General features: G+C 41.0%; 1 protein-coding gene across 4 annotated transcripts in view; it reads left to right on the top strand.

The window, feature by feature from the left end:
- SPOCK3 (SPARC (osteonectin), cwcv and kazal like domains proteoglycan 3) overlaps nucleotides 1–21,161 on the top strand; it is a gene marked incomplete at both ends in the record, with an annotated part of 122,420 nt that overhangs the window by 53,044 nt on the left and 48,215 nt on the right. For 3 of the 4 annotated variants that reach the window (XM_084264075.1, XM_084264074.1, XM_084264077.1), the window contains one exon: nucleotides 13,742–13,868. The exons of the other annotated variant lie outside the window; for it this stretch is intronic. In XM_084264075.1, coding sequence (XP_084120201.1) covers nucleotides 13,742–13,868 — 127 coding nt within the window. The remainder of the gene's footprint in view (nucleotides 1–13,741; nucleotides 13,869–21,161) is intronic. 4 annotated transcript variants of the gene reach the window in all.

The raw sequence follows: 21,161 nt of genomic DNA, 5'->3' as shown, positions 1-21,161 counted from the left end.
GCAGAGCTAAGCGGCTCAAGTAAAGCACGCTGATTTTAGAAGTTACATTGTGCCATATCATTTTTCTTTTGAAGTACTAAAACTAAAGCTGATATAATTAAAAACAATAAAACATGACAATAATCAATGTGGTAAAACATTGGAAGATAAGTAGTGCAGCAAATTAATTTGCCAGTTGAACAATTATTAAAGTACATTCTTCATTTTCTCTTTAGTGGGAGGAGGGAAGCAGCTGAGCAATTTCTTGTTGGTTTCTGGCAAGGGAATAGAAAGAGAAAGCTTGTACAAGCTGCATCCATTAACATCAAGCCTACTGTATTTGTTTGCATTTGTTTTCCCCTGTAGTCTCATCATTTTGCTGGTTAAACCTGGGAACGTGATGGAGAAGAGTGAGCTGCTGCTTTGCTCGTTACAAATAAGTGACTGGTGCTTTAAGTGAGGTGTGTGAACAGAGATAGAGTGTGTTCTGCTGATAATGGCAGTTGTCAGGGGCCATGCGACAGGATGAGGGGGAATGGCTTGAGTTGTGCCAGGGGAGGGTCAGGTCAGGAGACATTTCTTCTCCCAAAGAGCGGTTGGGCATTGGAAGGGGTTGCCCAGGGAGGTGGGGGAGTCACCGTCCCTCGGGGTGTTCAAGGAGAGGTTGGATGAGGTACTCAGGGACGTGGTTTAGTGAGTCTAGTAGGTGGCAGGGGGACAGTTGGATCTTGGAGGTCTTTTCCAACCTGAATGATTCTGCGATTCTGAGTCAAGACCACACAACCTGAGTGGATTTGAAATCTATGTGCATCCATCTGTGTGTAGCTCAATTGATACACACTGGGTGTAAATGTCTTAAATTGTGAAGATAAGAAAGACACATGCTATATATCAGGATGACAAACCATCAGAGGACCTGCAAAATAACCTTGTGTTTAAACTACTATAGCCAGCATTGACTTGGCTATGACCTTGAAGATTGCTCAGGAGTGGGGCCGTGCAGTTGTCAGCCTCCAGCCCTGAAAGGCAAAGTGTGGCTTAGGCACATGCAGAAGTTATGAGATGTGTGCGTTAATCCTGAATTCTAAACTGAATATTGCCCTACAATGCTTTGTCCAGCTGGCATTTCAGTGCCTAGTCAGTCTAAGCCTTCTTTCTAACAGATGTACATGCATGAAGCTCAGATACTGCATGGGCGGTACATCTTGATGACGACAAAACGAGAAGAACCGTGTAGTTGTCCCTGCTTAGGTAGGTTTTGCTGAGCAAGACATGTAGGGTGTGATTTTGTTTCTTTAGTAGCCCTGAACACAACTGTAAATGACTCCAACCCTTCCTGAAAAGCCTTGCAAATAGAAAAACCCTGAAAACCCGATGTCTCTGACCATAATGAAGGTTTTTCTGGGAAGAACTATGTAGAATGAAAGTCAAGATCATAAAAGTAGTTTTAATGGCCTCATTCTTTATCAGCAGATGTGCAGATTTATTGTTCAGCTGCTTGCACTGGTTTACATTGATGATGGTAATATCTCAAGCCCAGATACGTTTGAGATGTGTCCAAGTGTGCTTTGAAGTTTATAATAAATCCACAACCACCACATCTATTGTACAGGAGGATGGTGAACCAAACTCCTTCAGTGGGGTCAGCAAGCTTCTTGTGATGAAACGGTGCTGTGATTTATTTATAATTAACCATAGTGCTTTTCATTGAGAACTAGGCTTTTGTCCTTCAATGTGGTATTATTTTTTGTGTCTTTGATAATGTTGATGTTCTTTTCACAACAAAGTCTGGTAAAATAAGTTCAATAGCATATGCAGGAGTTTAGCAGCACTACTGGCTGGACCATAGGCCTCTGGGGTTGTTTTCGGCCTTAAGAAAGGATTAAAAAATAGAAGAAACCAATCTAAATTCTTTAGCAAGTCCAGAAATAACCAAGTTCAAAAAAAATGAGTATTGAATCTTGTTTGCAAAAAGTGCCTGTGTGAGTATGAAGGTGGGAAGAAGTGTTTGTTTTGTAGCTGTTGTAGGTCAGCTCTTAGATAAGCTGTGGAGGCTTTTTTAAATACACAATTTGGCGATGATTGTGGTGGTAAATTAGTTACTGAATATAAATTGTAAGATGTGAAGACAGTTTCATATAAGCTCTGTGTAAATGGAAAGCAGATGTTGGTGTTCCCTGCCAGCAGCCTTATACCTACCAGTGCTTCTGCGTGGGCAGAGGCATCGCGGGACTGAGACAACGTTAGCACACACATTTCACATTCCCAATGAGCAGTGAGGATACAGAGATCATCAAATTTATTCAAAATAGCAAAAGGGGATCTTACTAAAAGTTATGACATTACCATCTCATTCGTCTGCCTTGGTGTCACAACATTGTAAAGTATGAGCAACTCTTCTGACAGCACTATTTCTGAACTATATTGGCTCATTTTAAGTTTAAAAAAAATAAAAGAATTGCTTGTTGTTGTTCTCCCTATCTCAGTCCACTTCAGGCTGAAAAACATCAGTTTGATTTTGTGGAGACTTTGAACTTTTTTACCTATCTTCACTGCTAAGTGTCCTGGGTCATATCAGAATGTATTTGCCTTCTTCCAGTGCTGACAAAGGAAGCTGGATTTAATGCAACTGGAGGTTTTTAAGCATGTTGGCCTGACATTATGAAGCCAGGAATGGCAAATACATTTGTCTGAGAGAATTAACAAATGTGAAATAGAAATCCTAAGAGAAGGCTAGAATGTTATTTCTCAGAGGTTTACTACTGGTCTGTGTTCACCATTTTATTCTCTCATCGACTGCTCCGTCAGAAGAATGTGTAGCACTCAACACTTGGGATTCTGTGTTTCCTTTTAAAAAGCTGAATTTTCCTAGAGGGTTTAAATAACATGATCTTAGACTCCTCCTTATTCCATGACCTGGAACTGAAGCAGGTCTAAGATCATGCTGCTGTCAGTAGGCAATCCCAAATGTTAACCCCTATGACCACACAATCTCATTTTTAAGTTTAAAGTTAGAGATATGATTAGTGGTTCAACATGTAATATATGGCAAAAGCAGATGGGTATTTGTAACAACTTGGAAGCTAGTGTAGAGCTTACAGATCATCAGTGTATGGCAGGGAGGGAAACACAGCGAGCCTAATTTGTGTTCATAACACTTCTGTAGAAGTTGGTAGGGAAAGACCCATAAGAATATCTTAACGCTGATTTTTTTAATAGGTGGTTTGTGTGTATTGTACATAAAACCCTGGAAAAAAGGAATCTTCAACCATATAGAACTGTTGGTTGCTATTTATTTAAGTGTAAAGCTGAATCTCAGAGCTGCATTATGTGTTCTGAGTCATTGTAGAAGAGGGGGAGAAGCTTCTGAAACATCTGCTTTAGGATAACACCATCAATGGATACAAATCCAAAAACGTTTTCTTGGAGGGGAACAACAAAGACAGTAACCTTTCTGGGAGATAGGACAAAACCCAAAAAAACCTTTATTTGACCCATAGCAAAACCCAGGAAGGTGTTAGAGCTGCCAAGCAGTGCTGAATTCTTTGGAGGAAGATGAATCAAGGATACTACTGGGTTTATAGAGAATAAGATTTGTTCAGGTACTTTATGTGAACATATAAGAAAGTCTTAAAGGTTTTCTTGGTTGGTGTGTGTGTGGGTGTTTGATTTTTTTACCTCCTCAGGGAAGTTGGGGCATCTCAGCCTGTATGTTACATAGTTATGTCATTGCTGGGAGAGTGATGTGTTTTCCAGGATACTGTTCATGAGAATGTACCGTCATCCTAAAGTAATTTTAGCATTGGTATGTGAACATGAAAATGCCTTCCAGTGGGTAAGAGATCAGTTTTACTCCATGTAAGTGACCTTTTCAAAAAGTAAACACACAGATGAGTTTTTTTGGGGGGAAATGAGCATGTACAGAAAGGATGAAAAGCTTCACTAGTCAAGCTGAACATGATTTTAACTCCTGCACATCAGTCGCTTTGCAGAAACATTTCTTTAGTTGTCATCTGTACTCACTGTTCAGGAGAAAAGGCAGGTTCTTTGAAAAATGGCCATTACCTGATGATTTCTACCTGTAAGCCTACCTAAAGAGGTGAATATAAAGCTTTGAAGAATGCAAATAAACTTTTTGCATGCTCAGAGAGATGCAAGTTGGGGGCTGCATGCTAGTTTTCTGTGGAATGGCTGGAGGCCAGATGCCCACCAAAGCTGGCCTATCACTCCCCTCCTCTGGTGGCAAAATGTAGCTGCCTGGGGTTTTTTTCTCCTATATGTGATTCACAGAGGTGTTGTGACCATTGCCGATCGGCTTTGGCCTTGGTCACCAGCAACTCTGGCCTTGAATGGGCTGATGTTTACGCTCCAGGCCTGCAGAGAGCTTCTAACTGCTTCTCACAGCCGCCATTTTCTGCAGCCTCCCCCCGCCATTTTCTGCAGCCTCCCCTTCTCTCCCAGCACCCAGCTACGCAGAACTGTGACACTCCACCCCTCGCCTCAGCGAATCACATCCATGAGAATCGTGCTTAAAATCCCCATCCCAACAGAAATTCTCTACCAGTATTCCAGCACCCAGCTGTGTTCAGTCTGCTCTGCCCATTCCCTCATCCAGTCAGTGTCCTTATCTCAACTCCTCGAGCCCCACGTTGGGCGCCAAAAAGGACTGTGGTGGTTTAGGCCTGGCTGGAGGCCAAATGCCCACCACAGCTTCTCTATCACTCCCCTTTTCTGGTGACAAAATGTAGCTGCCTGCGGGTTTTTTTCTCCTACATGTGATTCCCAGAGGCGCTGTGGCCATTGCTGATGGGCTCGGCCTTGGTCAGCGGCAGCTCTGGCCTTGAATCAGCCCTGCAGAGAGCTTCCAACTGCTTCTAACAGCCGCCATTTTCTGCAGCCTCCCCTTCTCTACCAGCACCCAGCTACGGAAAACTGCAACACTTTAAAACTCGAGCGACTGACACAGCAGACATAGGATGGCAGTATGAAAGGGAGAAAATGGGAACCCTTCTTTCAGGTACTGGTTATTGTGATGCTTATAAATGGACTTGTAGTCCTCCTTTTCTTGCCCCTTTTCAAGCGGACACTGTGACTGATCCTGTGTGAGGGAAGAAAGATCTGGGAGTCCGGGCAGCAAGAGCGCTACTTGAGCTTGCAAGGCAATGACACACGCTCACTCTGTCCCCAGGGTTCTGAGTGTGATGAGCAGAATAGCACAGAATTACAAAGGTTGGAAGAGACCTTTTAAGATCATCAAGTCCAACCATCCCTGTCCTATGCTGACCCATATCCCTGAGCACCTCATCTCCCCTCTGTTAAACACACCCAGGGTCAGTGACTCAGCCCCCTCCCTGGGCAGCCTGTTCTAGGCCCTCACAAGTCTTTCAGTAATTTTTTTTTTTCCTAACATCTAATAGAAATCTACTTTTAAAATGGCAGAAGAACATTTCTGTGGCAAGCTGGTGTTTTGAGCCTATAGGAAAATTAACTAAGTCCTAGTCAAAACCCTACCGTAATTATACTCCAATAGTAAATCTTGTAGGAGTGGCCATTCTAATAGCAATATTAATCAAAATGTTGTCACTATTTGTCTTCTTTGGGCTGTAGAAGTGATTATTAGCTATTTGGCTGTGTTTCATTTATTTTCATTTATTGTTTAATTTATTTTTAATCTTTTAGTTATTTTTCTTCAGTTGGTTGGGTTTTTTTAAATGAGAGATTAAAATGCTGTCTGAGGACCGTATCTGTGACTGTAGGTAAAAAAAATCGTGTCACAGGGTGGGATTTAATAACTGACTCTGAGATTAATAGATACATAATCATCAAAAAAAATTAAAGCAGAATTTTTGCAGATCTGAAACATGCTGATACATAGGGCCTGCAATTAAATTACACCAATCAGAACTGATTTGTTGCATTTTGCTTATTATTTGGGACAGTTTAGATTCCTGTTCAAAAAACTGTGAGAATGACAAGACAATACCATCTTTGGGTTATTGCTGCTTTTTAAAATGATTGTCATTGACCAAAGAGAACTTCTTTCTGTCTTAATAGAGGATAATACTTTTTTAAAACTAATGTGTAAAAGAAAAAAGAAATTCTTTTTACTGCTGTATTATCTAAAGCAAGACAACATGTTGGAGAATCCCTTTGCTCTCTTTTGGAACACAAATTGATGTCTTAAGTTTTTTCCACTAACAGGTAGTATATATTGGAAGAGGCAAACTCTGCAAGGCTGGAACAAAATCCGGGTAGTATTCTGTCTTTGCAAAACAGAGAATGAGAGGCCTGAGAGGTGTTTAAAAATTCTTTCAGCTCTATAAAAGGCAGGCAGTTTTGAGAAAAAGTGATAACTCTTAGGAGAAATTGTGAAAAAATTGCATTATGACAAGGTCAAACACTTAGATTAGCATGGAAAGCATTTAGGAACGACATTTGCATATCTTGGCAAGGGATCAGAAGGTGAGGCCTAAGCCCATAAGTTACCACACACTATTAAAAATCTTCCTTAGAATACAATATCGCTTTACCCAAGTGGGATGTCTGTATGCATGAGTGTCAGTTTTATTTCTTAGCATCATCTTTACAGCACATCAGCAACAGTATGTATCAAAGAGAGAGTGGTGAGGGGGTGGGTGCCCGTCCCTGGGGGTGTTCAAGGCCAGGTTGGCTGGGGCCCTGGGCAACCTTGTGTAGCTCCAGGCTTGGAGGTTGGTGTCCCTGCCTGTGGCAGGGGGTTGGAGCTCTGTGACCCTTGGGGTCCCTTCCAACCCAGGCCATTCTATGATTCTATGAAATTATTATTATCAACTCTTTCAGTCTCGATTTCTGCTTGGGAAAGATTTAACCACGGATTAGTAGTGATACATATTGTGGGATGCTTAAGATTGCACAGATGAAAAGTATAACAAAGTTATTTTATTAAAATAGCACTTAAATAAGCATGGAAGTTAGGAATGGTAAGTGAGTTTATAAGCTTAAAAATTACACAGTCAATATTTGTCAAGGTTATTTTGGCACCAGCTACAATATTTTAAAATGATACCTAGCGACAGAGGCCTCTCTATCAGGTAAATGACAATAGATAGAACTTCAAAGTAATTGCAGTGCTTTATCCTGTAACCTCGCTGTTCTTTCCCACCTGGTTTTATCTTCCCTACCTTTATATCCCTACAAAATATATCTTTCTAAATGTTGCATTAGAGAGGAAAAAAAACATGAACCCTTGGTTGATATTTTGCTCTGCATACTGAGTATACAAAGAGCTGCTGCCATGCACAAGGGTCTTATGATGATTTTTACCATTTCCAAAGGCAGTGAGCCTTGAAAACTTCTAGGAGTTGTTTCTTCTGACACTGGTAACTCTTTGGCCTCAGATTTGCTGTATCATTTTATGAATTATTATTTGCTGTGGTAATTTGTCTCTCTGAAACTCAGCAGAATTTTATTGCAGGTTGGTAAACTAGGTGTCAACCCAGATAGTTTTATGGACTTGAGTTTTGTCCTGCACTGAACTAACAATTTAGGATAAGCAAATAACTGCTGGGAAAGATAGTCTTCTGTGTTGATGTATAAAGATGCCTGAAAGAGGATTTGTCTCATGCTGTGTGGCTGTGGCAGAGTCTGGATTGAACTAGCTTTTCGAACACCACAGACATGGAATTGACTGGAAGTTAGGGGCCTTGGTAAAAACATTTCTCATTACTTTTCTTGTTAAGTCTAAGTCTCTAAGGGGGGTGAAGGTGCCTTTATTTGCCCATTACCTGCTAATTACCTACCCTAAGTCTCTCCCTTCCCCCCCCCCCCTTATTTAGGTGATTTGTATTTTCTTTATATGTATTTATAGCTGTATGTCTCCTAGAGATGTGAGCAACCACATAGCAGTTCTGATCAGAAAATTCTGATAGTGTGTAGTCATTTGAACTCATTTTTTTATGTCTTTCCTTCTGTGTAGGTTATATTTAAAGGGCATTTGAAATACATGTGCTAATCAGTGCCTAACTATGTCATTTACTAGTGCAGCAATTCAGAGATCCTAGAAAAACCATCAGTCTACTTTGTGCTGGTAACCTTTTTAAAAAAAAAAAAGCCAAACCATAGAGTATTGATATCTCTAATAGGCACTTTCTGTACTTTAACAACTCCTCCCCTGGTGATACACATAGTAATTTCTGACAAATTACTGCTTGAAATGCGTAGATCATTTACCACCCTGATGGAAGAGAAGGCTGGTGTGAGCTCTGCATTCAGCCATGCAGATACTGGGTCCTTTTCTCCTCTCAAGCAACTCCAGGTTATCTGAAGTTAAGAAGAGAGAACTCATTTCTGCATTGCTGTGCTTTGGTTTCCTGTCTTACTAAATGCTGTGCTAGCTACCATCACTCGACCAAAATGAAATGCATTGTGCTCCAACTTGAGCCCATCACCCCTTGTCCTGTCCCCACAGACACTGAGAAGAGGCTGCCCATGTCCCCTGTGTCCCACCCTTCAGCTATTGATACCCATTGATCAGATCCCCTCTCAGGCTGCTTCTCTCCAGGCTGAACAGCCCCAGCTCCCTCAGCCTTTCCTCACAGGGGAGATGCTCCAGCCCTTTAATCATCTCTGTACCCCTTTGCTAAATTTAATATAGAAGTTTAAAATAAAATAGTGGATTCTTTGCTTGGCAAAAATAGGCAGTGTGGTACTGAAAGTAAGGGAACTGCATGACAGCAAAGTAAGAAACTACCTTAAAGTGTAAATTTGTCATGTTAATAATACCTGTAGGTGAAAGGAGGCAGTAAGAATTTGTGTCGTTAAGATACCTGCTTGTTTTCCTCCTCTGAAGCAGATGAGGAAATGACATTTTCTCTTCACATGCTCAGAAAGAGTCTTAAATTGTGCAGTAATACTGAGCATATGTGCTTTGTGATCCTGACAGAAACGATCAGTCTTGCCTAACTTTCAGTCTGATGTCATTGGTGCAAACGCTGGGGGAAAACAATACCTGAGTTTATATAATCTCCCATCCACCTGCTAAACATTATGACAGCCCATCAATAAATACAAGCACCTTGCAACACTGCTAATTTAAAGCTGTTGAAATGTGTTGGATTTTGAGTTTAATTTCAATAAACTTTTGTGTATTTTTTTTTCAGATCTATTAAATGGTTATTAGTTTAAGACAAGATTTTTCTTGTTTGTTAGAAATAGTACAAAATAATGAAACTATAATAATAGATGTGCTCCAGGACTGGCTATAATGGTTTGGTTGGTGAGCTGTAATTTCCAGGATGTTTCCCCATGCAAAAGGGACTTTAAAGGAAATTGAGTCACCTCTAATGAAAGCAGACTAAATTTGATGACACAAGTGGGTTTTTCTGATGGTGTCCACCGAAGGCCATGGCAAAACACAATCAGCTAATCTCCAAATGATTCCAAAATCTCTGAAAAACACAAATGTCTGTATCAGACAAGAGTCACAGGAGTTCTGTGAAAGGCAAGGATTGTAGTAACTCAGATTTGTTTCTGTCAGTCTGCATTTGTAGACCTGTGTTTGAAGATTCTCAGATGTAGCTATACATTTTTTAACTTTTTTAAAGCAAATTGGGCTTTCCTGCCTTTCTCTAGGTACTATTTAATAAGTCATGTTGCTGAAGAGTTGCTTGCTGCCAAGTTTTCCATGGGTTCCATTAAGCACTCTCAGAGTATTTGCAGGCACGATCACTGTGTGTACAGGAAGGTAAGTTTATGTATGCAAACAGGTACATAGGCTAGAGTAATTGGGCAGATTGGCTAATTATGTTTCTAGACATGAAGTTGTGTATGCAGCCAAAAACATATGCACAATTTGGTGTATGCAAATGAATGCAATCACAAGCCTGGCTGGTAAATGAAGCCCATACATTTAATTTTACCCTTTGGGTGCCAGCAGCGTTAGGTGAGCTGGAGCTTGTGTGTTCCAAGTAACACTTATTTTATTCACAGACAGATTCCCAAAGCCCTTTGCAGGAAGTTGAGAAGTATAAAATTTGCTAGGGAAAGAGGTTGACTTGGCACAATTCATGCAGGCTGCCACGTACAAGAGGTGTTCACATATATTCTGCAGTGGGATCACAAAATGAAAGAGCAGACCTTCAGCAACTGCGAGTTGCAGGGATGCAGGTTTTCTTCTTGCATACCAACTTAGAGAGAGAAATGCAAGGAAGAGAAAAAAAGGGATTCCTTACAGTGAGGTCACTGGATTCTTTCTTTGCTATTTGTTTTCCTCTCCAACATTTTAAAATGCAAAAATGTATTGCTTTGCTTTCATGTGTCAGATAAGTGATAACAAATTATTTAAGCTGTAGTTAAGCAGTATTTCCATAGCGTATTTCAGGGTGTTGCAGACATGTACTGATGATCTAATTAGAGATAATCAATATCATCACAGTAGCTTTTCAGGTATAGCTACGTCAGTAGTTTGTATATGTGTTCATTGCCTAGCTGGAAAACATAAGCACAACACCTAGTAACAAAGGAGTAGTCAGCAGGAACAAATCTGATGTGAGAAATAATGGTGAAAGGAACCATTTGAGTCCATAAGTAAAAGGTGTTGTCAGTGTATTTTAGGAAATGTATATCTCTACTGTAATTAGTATTAAAAACATTTTAAATTGACTTTTCACACTCACCTGTTGCCTCAGTTACTGACAATCAAAAGATAGTTGTTTGACAGCCCTGAAAACACAGGATTTACTTTCTGCAGCGTTGTACTAAAGCTTCTGAACAGATGCCCATCCAAAGCATTTCCACAGCCACGTGTCTCTGGATTGATACCTTCACGGTATCATTATTGATAATCTATTCATCGTTAGATGTTCAATTCAGAGCTTGAAAAATACAGGTGTTTCTATTTAGTAGAAAATTATTAGCAATATAGAAACCAAGATTTTGAGAGGAGCTGCTGCCTGGGTGTTTTGGTGAGTAAGAGAAAACGTGATGCTCTGAACTGGTTCCCTAGGACTGTCTGCATGTAACAGCCTACACAGAGCAGAGGCTACTTGGGAGGAAGTAATCTGAGTGCATAAATTTTTTTCCAGTTTATTTTATTCCTCTCCACTGGTTGTCACAGACCTCTGATTGCATGTTCTGAACTTGTTCTGGTGTCCACCTCCCTTGAGATTCTTCCTGAAACACACCATTTGCTTTTCCCTCATTTAGCTGATTTCACTTACCCATCTAAAAGGATTTTTTCCCCTTTTTCCCCCCTCTTCTTGTCTTTAAACTTCACTGAGGGCAGGTACAAAGGTGCAGATGTGTTTAAAACCCTGTAGCCACCACTAGATCTTTCTCTGATACCTGTGTTCCACAGCTCCTGTGTGCCTCTCAAATCCTGCTTCCAACTTCTGGGTTTTGCTGATATCAGTGGGTTTCTCCCTGTTGATGCCTGGAACTTTTGCAGTTGATTCATGTGGCATTTTTAAAGTCTCTGTATCCCAGCAAAACAGAAGTTGCATCAGATTGGTAACAGAGATGTTGGTCCTGTCAGTAACCTCAGGCTACCAGGGCGCTTTGGGAAGACTGAGCTATAAAAGCAACACAGAGGAAGAGAAAGACACAGCCACCTAAATAATCCAACCATGCAGGAGCTCACGTGGGTGATTGGAAAGCTCTTCAGTTGAGTGAGAGGAGCAGCAATATGCAATCTTGCTATACATGGGGCATAAGCAAAGATCTGGTTCAGCTTTGATTTTCTTGAGTAGAAAAGAAATTGTTTGTACTCAGTCTTCAAACAATGCAACTCAGCAGAAAGGATTGTTACTTGTTATTAATTAGGGTGGCATGTTTGAATTGGTTCCTTTTATTATACTCTCTGATGGATGTAAAATCTTCCTGTATGGTTGTTTTATCACTCATTATGCTATGTGTAATTTAAGCTATTACTGGCTCTTTTACCAGTAAATGATAATGTCTGTATTGGGTCCCTGCTTACACTGTGAAAAAAATCTGTGTGGTTCAAAATTCAGCCAGAAAACAATCTGAATGCCAATTTCTATAACTTACAAGATAATACTTTATTTTTCCTTCCTAAAGACCACATTTACAGCCAAAATTACTAACAGCATAAAAACATCAGCGTAGCTGAGGAATGGGGTTTTGGTTTCGATCATCACCAGCTCACTGTTAGGCTTGTGCTGTTAACCTTTTCCCCTACACATCATCAAGCCATCGAGTGGTTATTCTCTCCAGTTTCATTTCTATTTATTACTCCAGACCAAGTTCTTCTCAAACAGTGATTCATGACTAACGAGCACAATAATTTTTGATTATCTGTAGGTGAACCAAGCTGGAAATGTTCTGCTCCATTAAGGAATATTTGATTTGAGATTTTTATAAGCTTGAGCATTTGCTACTTGAGTGTGTCCTAATGTGCCGTCCCTGTATTGTGAGCAGAATCGGGTTTAGAGTCCTCATTAAGATGCCAAGCAGAAAACACAATATAAAACCCACATGTTACTGTTCTATTGTCTTACTTACAGTGATGCTGTTAATGTGTCAGGTCAGTGTGTGGCTCAGGCAACTCTGATAAAACAGCTGTTTTGGGATATGGGGGCTGCTGAATTCTTTCATAGTTAAAAAAAGCAATTGGGAAAATTCCTGAAATAAAAGTAAATTCAAAGCTGTGAAGTGGAAAGATGTTTGAGGGTGATCATGTGCCCCAGATGACCAAAGGCCTGGAGAGTATTCTGAGGAAGCGATAGTAACTCTAGGGGCTGGAGGGGAAATCGTATGAGGAGCAGCTGAGGGAGCTGGGGGTGTTGAGCCTGGAGAAGAGGAGGCTGAGGGGAGACCTTCTCCCCACCTCCCCTGCCCTGCCAGGAGGGTGCAGAGAGGTGGGCGATGGTCTCTCCAGCCAGGGGACAGGAGATGGGACAAGGGGCAATGGGCTCAAGCTGCCCCAGGGCAGGGTCAGCTCAGCTGGGAGGGAAACGTTCTTCCCTGGCAGAGTTGTGGGACTGTGGCACAGGCTGCCCAGGGAGGGGCTGAGTCACCTTCCCTGGGTGTGTTTAAAAAAGGGTAGATGAGGTACTTAGGGATCTGGTTTAGCTTAGGATGGGAATGATGATCTTAAAGGTCTTTTCCAATCTTGTGATTCTGTAACTTATTTTAGACTTTCAGTCTGACCCAGAGTAGCTTTTTCCTGGGTTAAAATGACCCACCTAGCTCTGGTTACCTGTTTGTGTAAGTGTGCACCTGTACTTAGGCAGATCAGTTCTGTGCTCCAGTGAATTACCTTGTTTCCTGTGAACTCGACATTGTGTGCTGGAGTCCCAGTTTTACAAAACCTAGGCTGTGAAGGGCAGTGCTCAGAGGGCAGCAAACTGCTCTGAAGGACCACCCACCTGCTTCTGTAGAAGCATTTACAATGTGATGTTCTACTTAAATACTACATTCCTAAACACCAGTATTACTGCAGCTCCATCCCTACTACTTAATAAGAACAAAAAGAAGTAAATACCACACATCTTTCACTGACCAATGTATGTCACCAAAGCATCATCTTAAAAAACTTTATCCACTATGATGTTTTAGAGAGTGAAATAGGTATCACTGCAGCGAGTGATGGATGATGGTGAGCGAGTGTACCACGGACCGCGTCAGCTCTGCTCTTAGGAGAACATTTTATACCTGAAATTAATGAATGGCTTACTGTTTGTAAAGGCTCATTAAAAAAAAACCCTGAATGTGTTCTGTTTCTACTACTGCTTATCAGAATTACATACTTTTTGTTTACTTACAGTATGAAAGAGGCTGGTTTAGGCCATAAACAGTGGAGGGGTGGTCCCATTTCATCAAACTGCAAGCAGTGTCCAGTAGTTTATACCAGTCCTGTTTGTGGATCAGATGGGCACACATATTCTTCTCAGGTAAGAATTAAATAAAGAACTGAATTTATTCTTTCGTTGTTCCCGTCCATTCCAGCTCCTGGAAAGCAGAATGCTGTATTGTAACACAAATCAGCTTTTACTTGTTTTGAGTGAGACATGTTGCAGGCTGTGACTGACAGCAAGGCAGAGTTCTAGCAGCATGAAAGAGTGGTACCCAGAGAGGTGCAGTGTGAGGGTTAAGTCTGTCTGTGACTGACACCATGACAGGGTTTGGAAGTAAGGAGAAGTGTTGTGGTGGTGTCCCCAGTTTGGGGTTGGATAAACACATTAGGTCAGGTTTTCCAGCTGAGGGGTTGCTTCACATTCTGAGTGGCATAGATGTGACATACCCACATACAAGGCTGGAATCAAATCCGCCTCCTGCCATACTCCTTTGGGGACAGAGTATGATAAAAAATCCCGGTTTACCCAGTATGTGAGTTCATCCAGTGTTTTTTTGGAGCAAGGATTTTGTGTTGGTCACGTTGAAGTCCATGAACTGTGGGATGGCATTAGTACAGTGCTCAGGTGACACCTGGGAGCTAAAGGGAATTTGGAATGTCAAAATCTGTTTGTTTAGCATCCTTCCTTGAAATGTTGGGTAGAAGAATGTTCAGCCAGTGGTAACAGCTGAACCGCCTCTAGGAGAGAAACAAACCTGTGATGAACACGTTGTATCCGAGGCAGTGAGTGAGTCTGTAGTGCAAGAGGAGCTTCTGCATTGTCACCCGTGGCCTTCCACACACAGTGTTTCCAGCAGGAAATAGCATCCAGTGCTGCAAGAGGAATGCAATGAGAACGCCAGTTGTTCTAGATTAAACTGATGGGAGATGCAGAACCTCTCTTTTGGGTACTTACAGAGAAATAATTCCCATACAGCATTTTAAGCAAAATATTTGTAGTGTATTTCCCACTATTTAAATATTTTAGAGTCAATATTTGTTGTACTTAATTTGCTTTTGTTTGGGGCTTTTTTATTTCAAGCACAAACTCATCTGAAATTAGCAAAACTGGATTGGAGCTTCCAGGAGTGACCAGCTATTGCACTGAACACTAAGTATCCTCTCCAAGGGTATTTTATTCTTGTTGAAATAAAAGAAGCAGAATATAACCCATGATTCCCCAACCTTGGCAGTTCTTGTGCTTCTATCCTAAATCTTACCTTGGAAAATGGTTTTGTTGTACAAACTGTGTGTCTAGTTACAGGGAACTGGTCAAGAATCTTACTTTTCCTTAAAAATAAAATATTTTTTAAGAACTTTGGAACTCTTCCACCAGGCTGTCTGAGGCTCTGCACGTGAATTTTGGACTCAGCAGCAAAATATTTCCTTTCCAGTGATGATACAACTTAAAGTTTCAATTCAGGCATGTGAAAATATTTCCATTCATGGCAATCTCCTGTCTCCCTTTCATCCAGAGCTTGAAATGCTCTTGCATCTTCCTAGACATTAGACGATGCTCTCATCTAGCACTTCTTTTGTGGTACCATGTACTTTTTTTTCTTAGATATGGTGTACTTTATCTCTCGTGACCTCTCCCTACATTCTTCCTGAGGTAACAGAAGCATCCCAGCCAGTTTTAAACCAGCCACGTTGCTTAATTCCAGCTTTATCACAGCAGGATGCTGTATTGTAAGGAGTCCTGTACGCAGAAGTGACCCTTACAGCCTCTGTCAAGGTCTGGCCTGAAGTACTGTACAGAGGCTTATAAATAATGATGAGGTACAGATAATTTGACATCAGTTTATGTGTTAAAGGTGAGGGTGCGATTCTCAAACAGGATGATGAGAAATGAGTGGATTAAATAGATCACACTGCTTCATTCCAGTGCATTATCAGAGCTGGCGTGCATTATCTGACCCCAGTGTCCCTTACATGAATATAAGGCAGAAGGGATGTAGCATCAGAGAACAACTGCAGGGTTTTTTTTTATCTTCCACTACTTTATAACGGTACATTTAAAATCTAGGTTTAGGGCAGCAAGATGCTAAGAAGCCAAGGACCACAGATGATCTGGTAGAGCCTATACATATTTTTTTATGTCTTTTCAATGATGACAGGATTTAATATTCCATGGTGCAGTTGCATCAAAACAGAGATCCTTGGAAGGTTATTTCAGGAGTTGGTTGTGTTACAAATTGACATCAAGACAAATATTTGTGTGCCTTTACTCTAGGCAAAGTTTAGTTTCATTGTGACTTCAGGCTCTGGTAGGAGTTTCTATAGCAATTTTCGTGTATTTAGAGCACATTTGTCAGTGACTATGGCAAAGTGTGTAATATATCTCCTGAAAAAAAGTCAGGAAATACAGTAGGAGCATCGTACAACACAGCCCAGCAGCTGGTGCTTGGTGGATGGACAGTGCTGGAGGAGTATGTCCTCCCTTTTCAGACCTTTAGATAACTACAGATATTTCATACGTGTTTTTTACTTTGGGGGGGAGGGGAAAGCCCCAGAAAGATGCTATAGTGAGTGGACAACGTAGAAAGAAAGGCTGACTTCTGAATTGGGTTTGCCCAGAGACAGGTAAGGATGTCTTGTTCCTTGTACACTTCAGCGGGCCGGGCTTGGCCTCCTGTGCTTGCAGCCCACACGCAGTCAGTGTAAAGGAAAAGTAGCAGGACTGAGATCTTCATTATTAGTATTTCTGGAGTGTGCAAACAGAAATATTATGTGCTGAAATGTGGAGTAATCAAAGGGAATGTTAATCATTATTAGAGAAGAAATTCGGTATGAAGAGATCCTGCCGTTTCCTCACCGGGGTGGTGCTACAAACCATTTGTAGTTAATAGCCTTTAAATCATGCTGCCTGTGGTCTGTACTTCCTTAGCTTAACCCTCTGCTCTGCCCTGGTGAGACCACACATGGAATATTGTGTCCTGTTTTGGGCCCCTCGGCTCAGGAAGGATGTAGAACTCCTTGAAAGAGCCCAGTGCAGGGACACCAAAGTGATGTTGGGAGTGGAACCCCTTCCTTATGAGGAGAGGATGAGGGAGCTGGGTCTCTTTAGCCTGGAGGAGACTGAGGGGTGACCTCATCAATGCTTATAAGTATGTAAAGGGTGAGAGTCAGGAGGCCAAACCCAGGCTCTTCTCAGTGATGGCAGCGACAGGACAAGGGGCAGTGGGTGCACACTGGAGCAGAGGAGGTTCTGTGTGAATATAAGGAGGAACTTTGTCACTGTGAGGGTGACGGAGCCCTGGGACAAGCTACCCAGAGAGGTTGTGGAGTCTTCTCCTCTGGAAACATTCAAACCCACCTGACTGTGTGCAGCCTAATCTAGGTGATCCTGCTCTGACACAGGGGTTGGACTACATGATCTTCCAAGGCCCCTTCCAACCCCAATCTTACTGTGATTCCTGTAAACTTTGGCACTTCAAAGTGCATTATTCGTTTTCACTTGAGGAATTCTCAAGGAGCGCTGTACCCTGGGGTAGGGCCCTGGTATCCCATCCTTTCTGCAGGAAAAATGATGTCACTGCTGCCAAGATGGCTTTTGCAGCCTGGTTCTAGCTGTATCTTTACCTGGATTAATAGGGAAAGAGAAAGGACCTAGAGTCCAGCTTGGATGGGGTGTTTTGTAGAGCTCTAGTGTTTGGTATAGTAGGCTGAAGTTTTCTCTCTTAGTGGGACTGCTTGGAGACCACGTTCACCCTGCAATAGCATCTAACCTTAAATAAGATCAGTGAGCAATGCTTTGAGTATTTTGAAAGGAAAACACCACAGAAATAAGTTAAGCATTAGAAATCTGCCCATTGCCCCATGATTTTATTCCAGAATCATCTCAGCAGTAAAGTCTGGATCAGTCTTATTATTAGCAACACTTCTCTCAAGTTAGTTTCTCTCAAGTTAGTTTCTCTCAAGTTAGTTTCTCTCAAGTTAGTTTCTCTCAAGTTAGTTTCTCTCAAGTTAGTTTCTCTCAAGTTAGTTTCGCTCAAGTTAGTTTCTCTCAAGTTAGTTTCTCTCAAGTTAGTTTCGCTCAAGTTAGTTTCTCTCAAGTTAGTTTCACTCAAGTTAGTTTCGCTCAAGTTAGTTTCTCTCAAGTTAGTTTCTCTCAAGTTAGTTTCTCTCAAGTTAGTTTCTCTCAAGTTAGTTTCGCTCAAGTTAGTTTCTCTCAAGTTAGTTTCGCTCAAGTTAGTTTCTCTCAAGTTAGTTTCGCTCAAGTTAGTTTCGCTCAAGTTAGTTTCGCTCAAGTTAGTTTCTCTCAAGTTAGTTTCGCTCAAGTTAGTTTCGCATTGAGAATCAGTTCTAAAGCAATAATTTATTCTACCTATGAAAACTTCCAAGTGATTGATGACATCCCTATAGGTATAAATAGCAATAAATGTTTACAAAAACAATGAGCCTAAACTAGGTTCTCAGGCTAAGATGGAAAAGGTATAGAAAAGCAAAACAGGGAAAAAGAGGATATGAATTCTTGATATACTTTACAGATAGATAAGTATGAGGCTTCAGATTGTTTTTTTTAATATTCAGAAACTTTCCTCAGTATCCTGAATTATGATTCCTTTCTCATGAGAGTGTGCCAGTGGATAAAGTCACACCATGTGTGGAGGGGGGAGTTTAATACTGGCTGCTTATTCTATTCAAATTTTGTTTATACTTTTAGGTGAACCTAAAATCCTAGATTTTTATTCTTGGGCTATCCTGTGCTTCATTGGTTTTGTTTTTAGAATCAAGCCTGCTTTTTATTCATTTCAGGTGTTTAAGACTTGCTTAATAATCTGTATCTGTGAGATGTGTTTTAGGACAGCTTATTTGGAAGGACCATAAAAATTAATAATCAATATTTTTAAGCTTTGTTACTTTAATCATTGTTCTATTATAAAAGTAAAATTGGTTTCTTTCTTAGCTTATTGCAGCTTTCCAGGTCGCAAGCCTGAGGTGTTGACAGTTATTTCTACTTCAGAAAAGATTGCTAGAAATAGATTCAGTCTTACAAAGTGGGTATCTTGTTGTGTAATTGTAAAAGTGAGTAATTTCCACAAGCCTGATGCAATGTGTGTCAGTCTTACTTCTGAAATCACCCTAATCCACTCTGCCTTTGGGGTTTTATCTGCATCATTGCTAAGCAATCTGCTATAGACTTAACTGATGGTTGAAACCTAGACAAAAATAATGTTAAATCCTTGCCTGCCATCATTAGTAATGAACTCGTGTAATTTCTCTGAAATAGGTTATTTGGCAACACTCTGGTCTGTGTATTTGCAGCTGGAAGAAGCAGCTTCTTCCACGTGCTCTGCCAGCACCAGAAAGTAGCATACTTTCCATTTCTTTCTCTAATAAAAGCGGGTTTTCTCAAAAATGGGCCTCTCAAAATCAAGTTTCTTGTGTCTGTCCTGTTCCCAAGCCAGACTCAGCTGAAATCCCCCTGCTGAAGTGGGTAACTTAGAGCCTGAGTTGGACTGCTGCAGTGAAGGGCTTGTGGCTGAGCTGTATGGGTGATGGAGACAAAGCTGTTAGAAAATGTAAATAAACAAACAATACCCCAAGGAACAAACCAATACCAGCCCTTCCAAAACCCACTCAAAACCCCAAATGAAAAGCCCTTAACAGTGAGACTGATGAGTAGTCAGTGAGAGAAACTCTGTCTTGTGTGCTTGATCCATGGAGTATACTTTATCAGGATACGCTGATCTTCAAAGAAATACTTTAAACTCCTTGTTTATGATTTAGATGCTTTAAAAAAAGAGGTGGTTTAATTTTCTCGCTTCCACCATCAGTAGGTTTTGCCAGTGATGCCTGAATTTTTATCTGAAACCTTTAAATTGATGGGATGTGGTATTCAAAAAACAGGCAGGGAAACGTCAGAAGGGTGACTCAACTTTACTTAATCCTAAATTTGTCCTGTGGGATAAAATATGTAGCTACACAGTGGTACCTTAAAGAAAAAAAAAAGCCACAAAGCTAACTGAAATAGCGGGGGGTTGGAACTACATGATCTCTGAGGGCCCTTCCAACCCTAACCATTCTGTGAAGGAGAAGATCTCTCCAGCTTGTTTATTTACATGTCCAATGGCCTTTCTTCCACCAGTTGCATCAGTATTCCTTGCTATGCTTCTTTTCCCTACATAATTCTTGAGATCCAAGTGAAACAAGCTATTTCTTAACAAGCAGCTGTTCACCAGGTGAGATCTTGAGTAAAGGAGAGGAAAGCATGAAAGTAAAATAACTTAAGTCCTGAAAGAACAGATCTGGGACACTGATGAGGACAAAAACATCTGAAAAAATTGAGTATCAGAGGTAGATCCTTTGCATCATAGGAAAGTCAGAAAGAAAAAGAAATGTGAGAGGCCACCAGACTTAGTGGAAGAGAAAAGTAAGTGTTTGTATAGCAGAATATACCAGCTCTTCATGCTGGACACACGGCTTTGTCTTGCCTGGATTTTAATCCATATGTGTTGGAAATCTTTTGTCTATTTCCTAAATCAAGTACTAACAGCACGAAATAGAAAGATGCTGGTATTGTTCTCAGCTCTCTTTCAGTTCCAGAGGAGATGGGTGTCCTCACAGGAGATCCAGCCGTGCTTCGCAGTACCCACTGCCGCTTGCGCAGCAGCGCGTTTCTTCAGCCCGACGGGGTGAAACCCAATATGAACATGGACTTTCATAAACATTTCCTTCACTGATAGCATCTGACTTGGAATTCAAATGAAGTTTAGCATAACTTCTTGCCTGGGCAAAAAGCCCCCAAGTTGTAGAGGCAGTGGAGTGGTAAGAAGACTTGAGAGTGCCTGGGTGTGTCTGACTTCTGATGCAAACAGTGATGCTGCTGTGTGCTGATGAAGGCTTCACCAAGAAGCATCTGTACAAGAATTTCTTCTTTTGCTTTCTCTTTTTTCCCCCCAGATGACATTGTATAGTTTGAATGTCGTAGAAACTTGGTCGAGATGACCCAGCACGGACTAGCTGGGTCCCTGCCACGTAACTCCTATTACTTTCCTTATTTTCCCTGTAATTGAAGACTAATCAGCACGCCCTTTAGATGCTATTTTAGCTCACATACAACTTTATAAATATTTCAACTTAGATATAATTAGATAAATTGAACTTGTTTAATTAGTAATGCAATCAGCTGGCGTGTCTTAGGAAGCCATCTCCCATTAAAAATGCAGTGATAATGCATGTTAATAAGCAATAAGCAGATTCTATTAACAAAAAATGCCCTGCTTTTACAAGCCGTTTGCGTCTTATAATAAGCTTTATAGCTTTGCCATTACTTTTATTTTACCATTGGCATTGCTGAGGAATTTGTGTGTCAGCTGAAAATCAGGGAAGATCTTTTTTGGCTGAG

The sequence above is a fragment of the Gallinula chloropus genome (assembly GCF_964237585.1).
Source record: "Gallinula chloropus genome assembly, chromosome: 4".
NCBI lineage: Eukaryota > Metazoa > Chordata > Aves > Gruiformes > Rallidae > Gallinula > Gallinula chloropus.
This window is presented reverse-complemented; position numbering and strand designations above follow the sequence as displayed.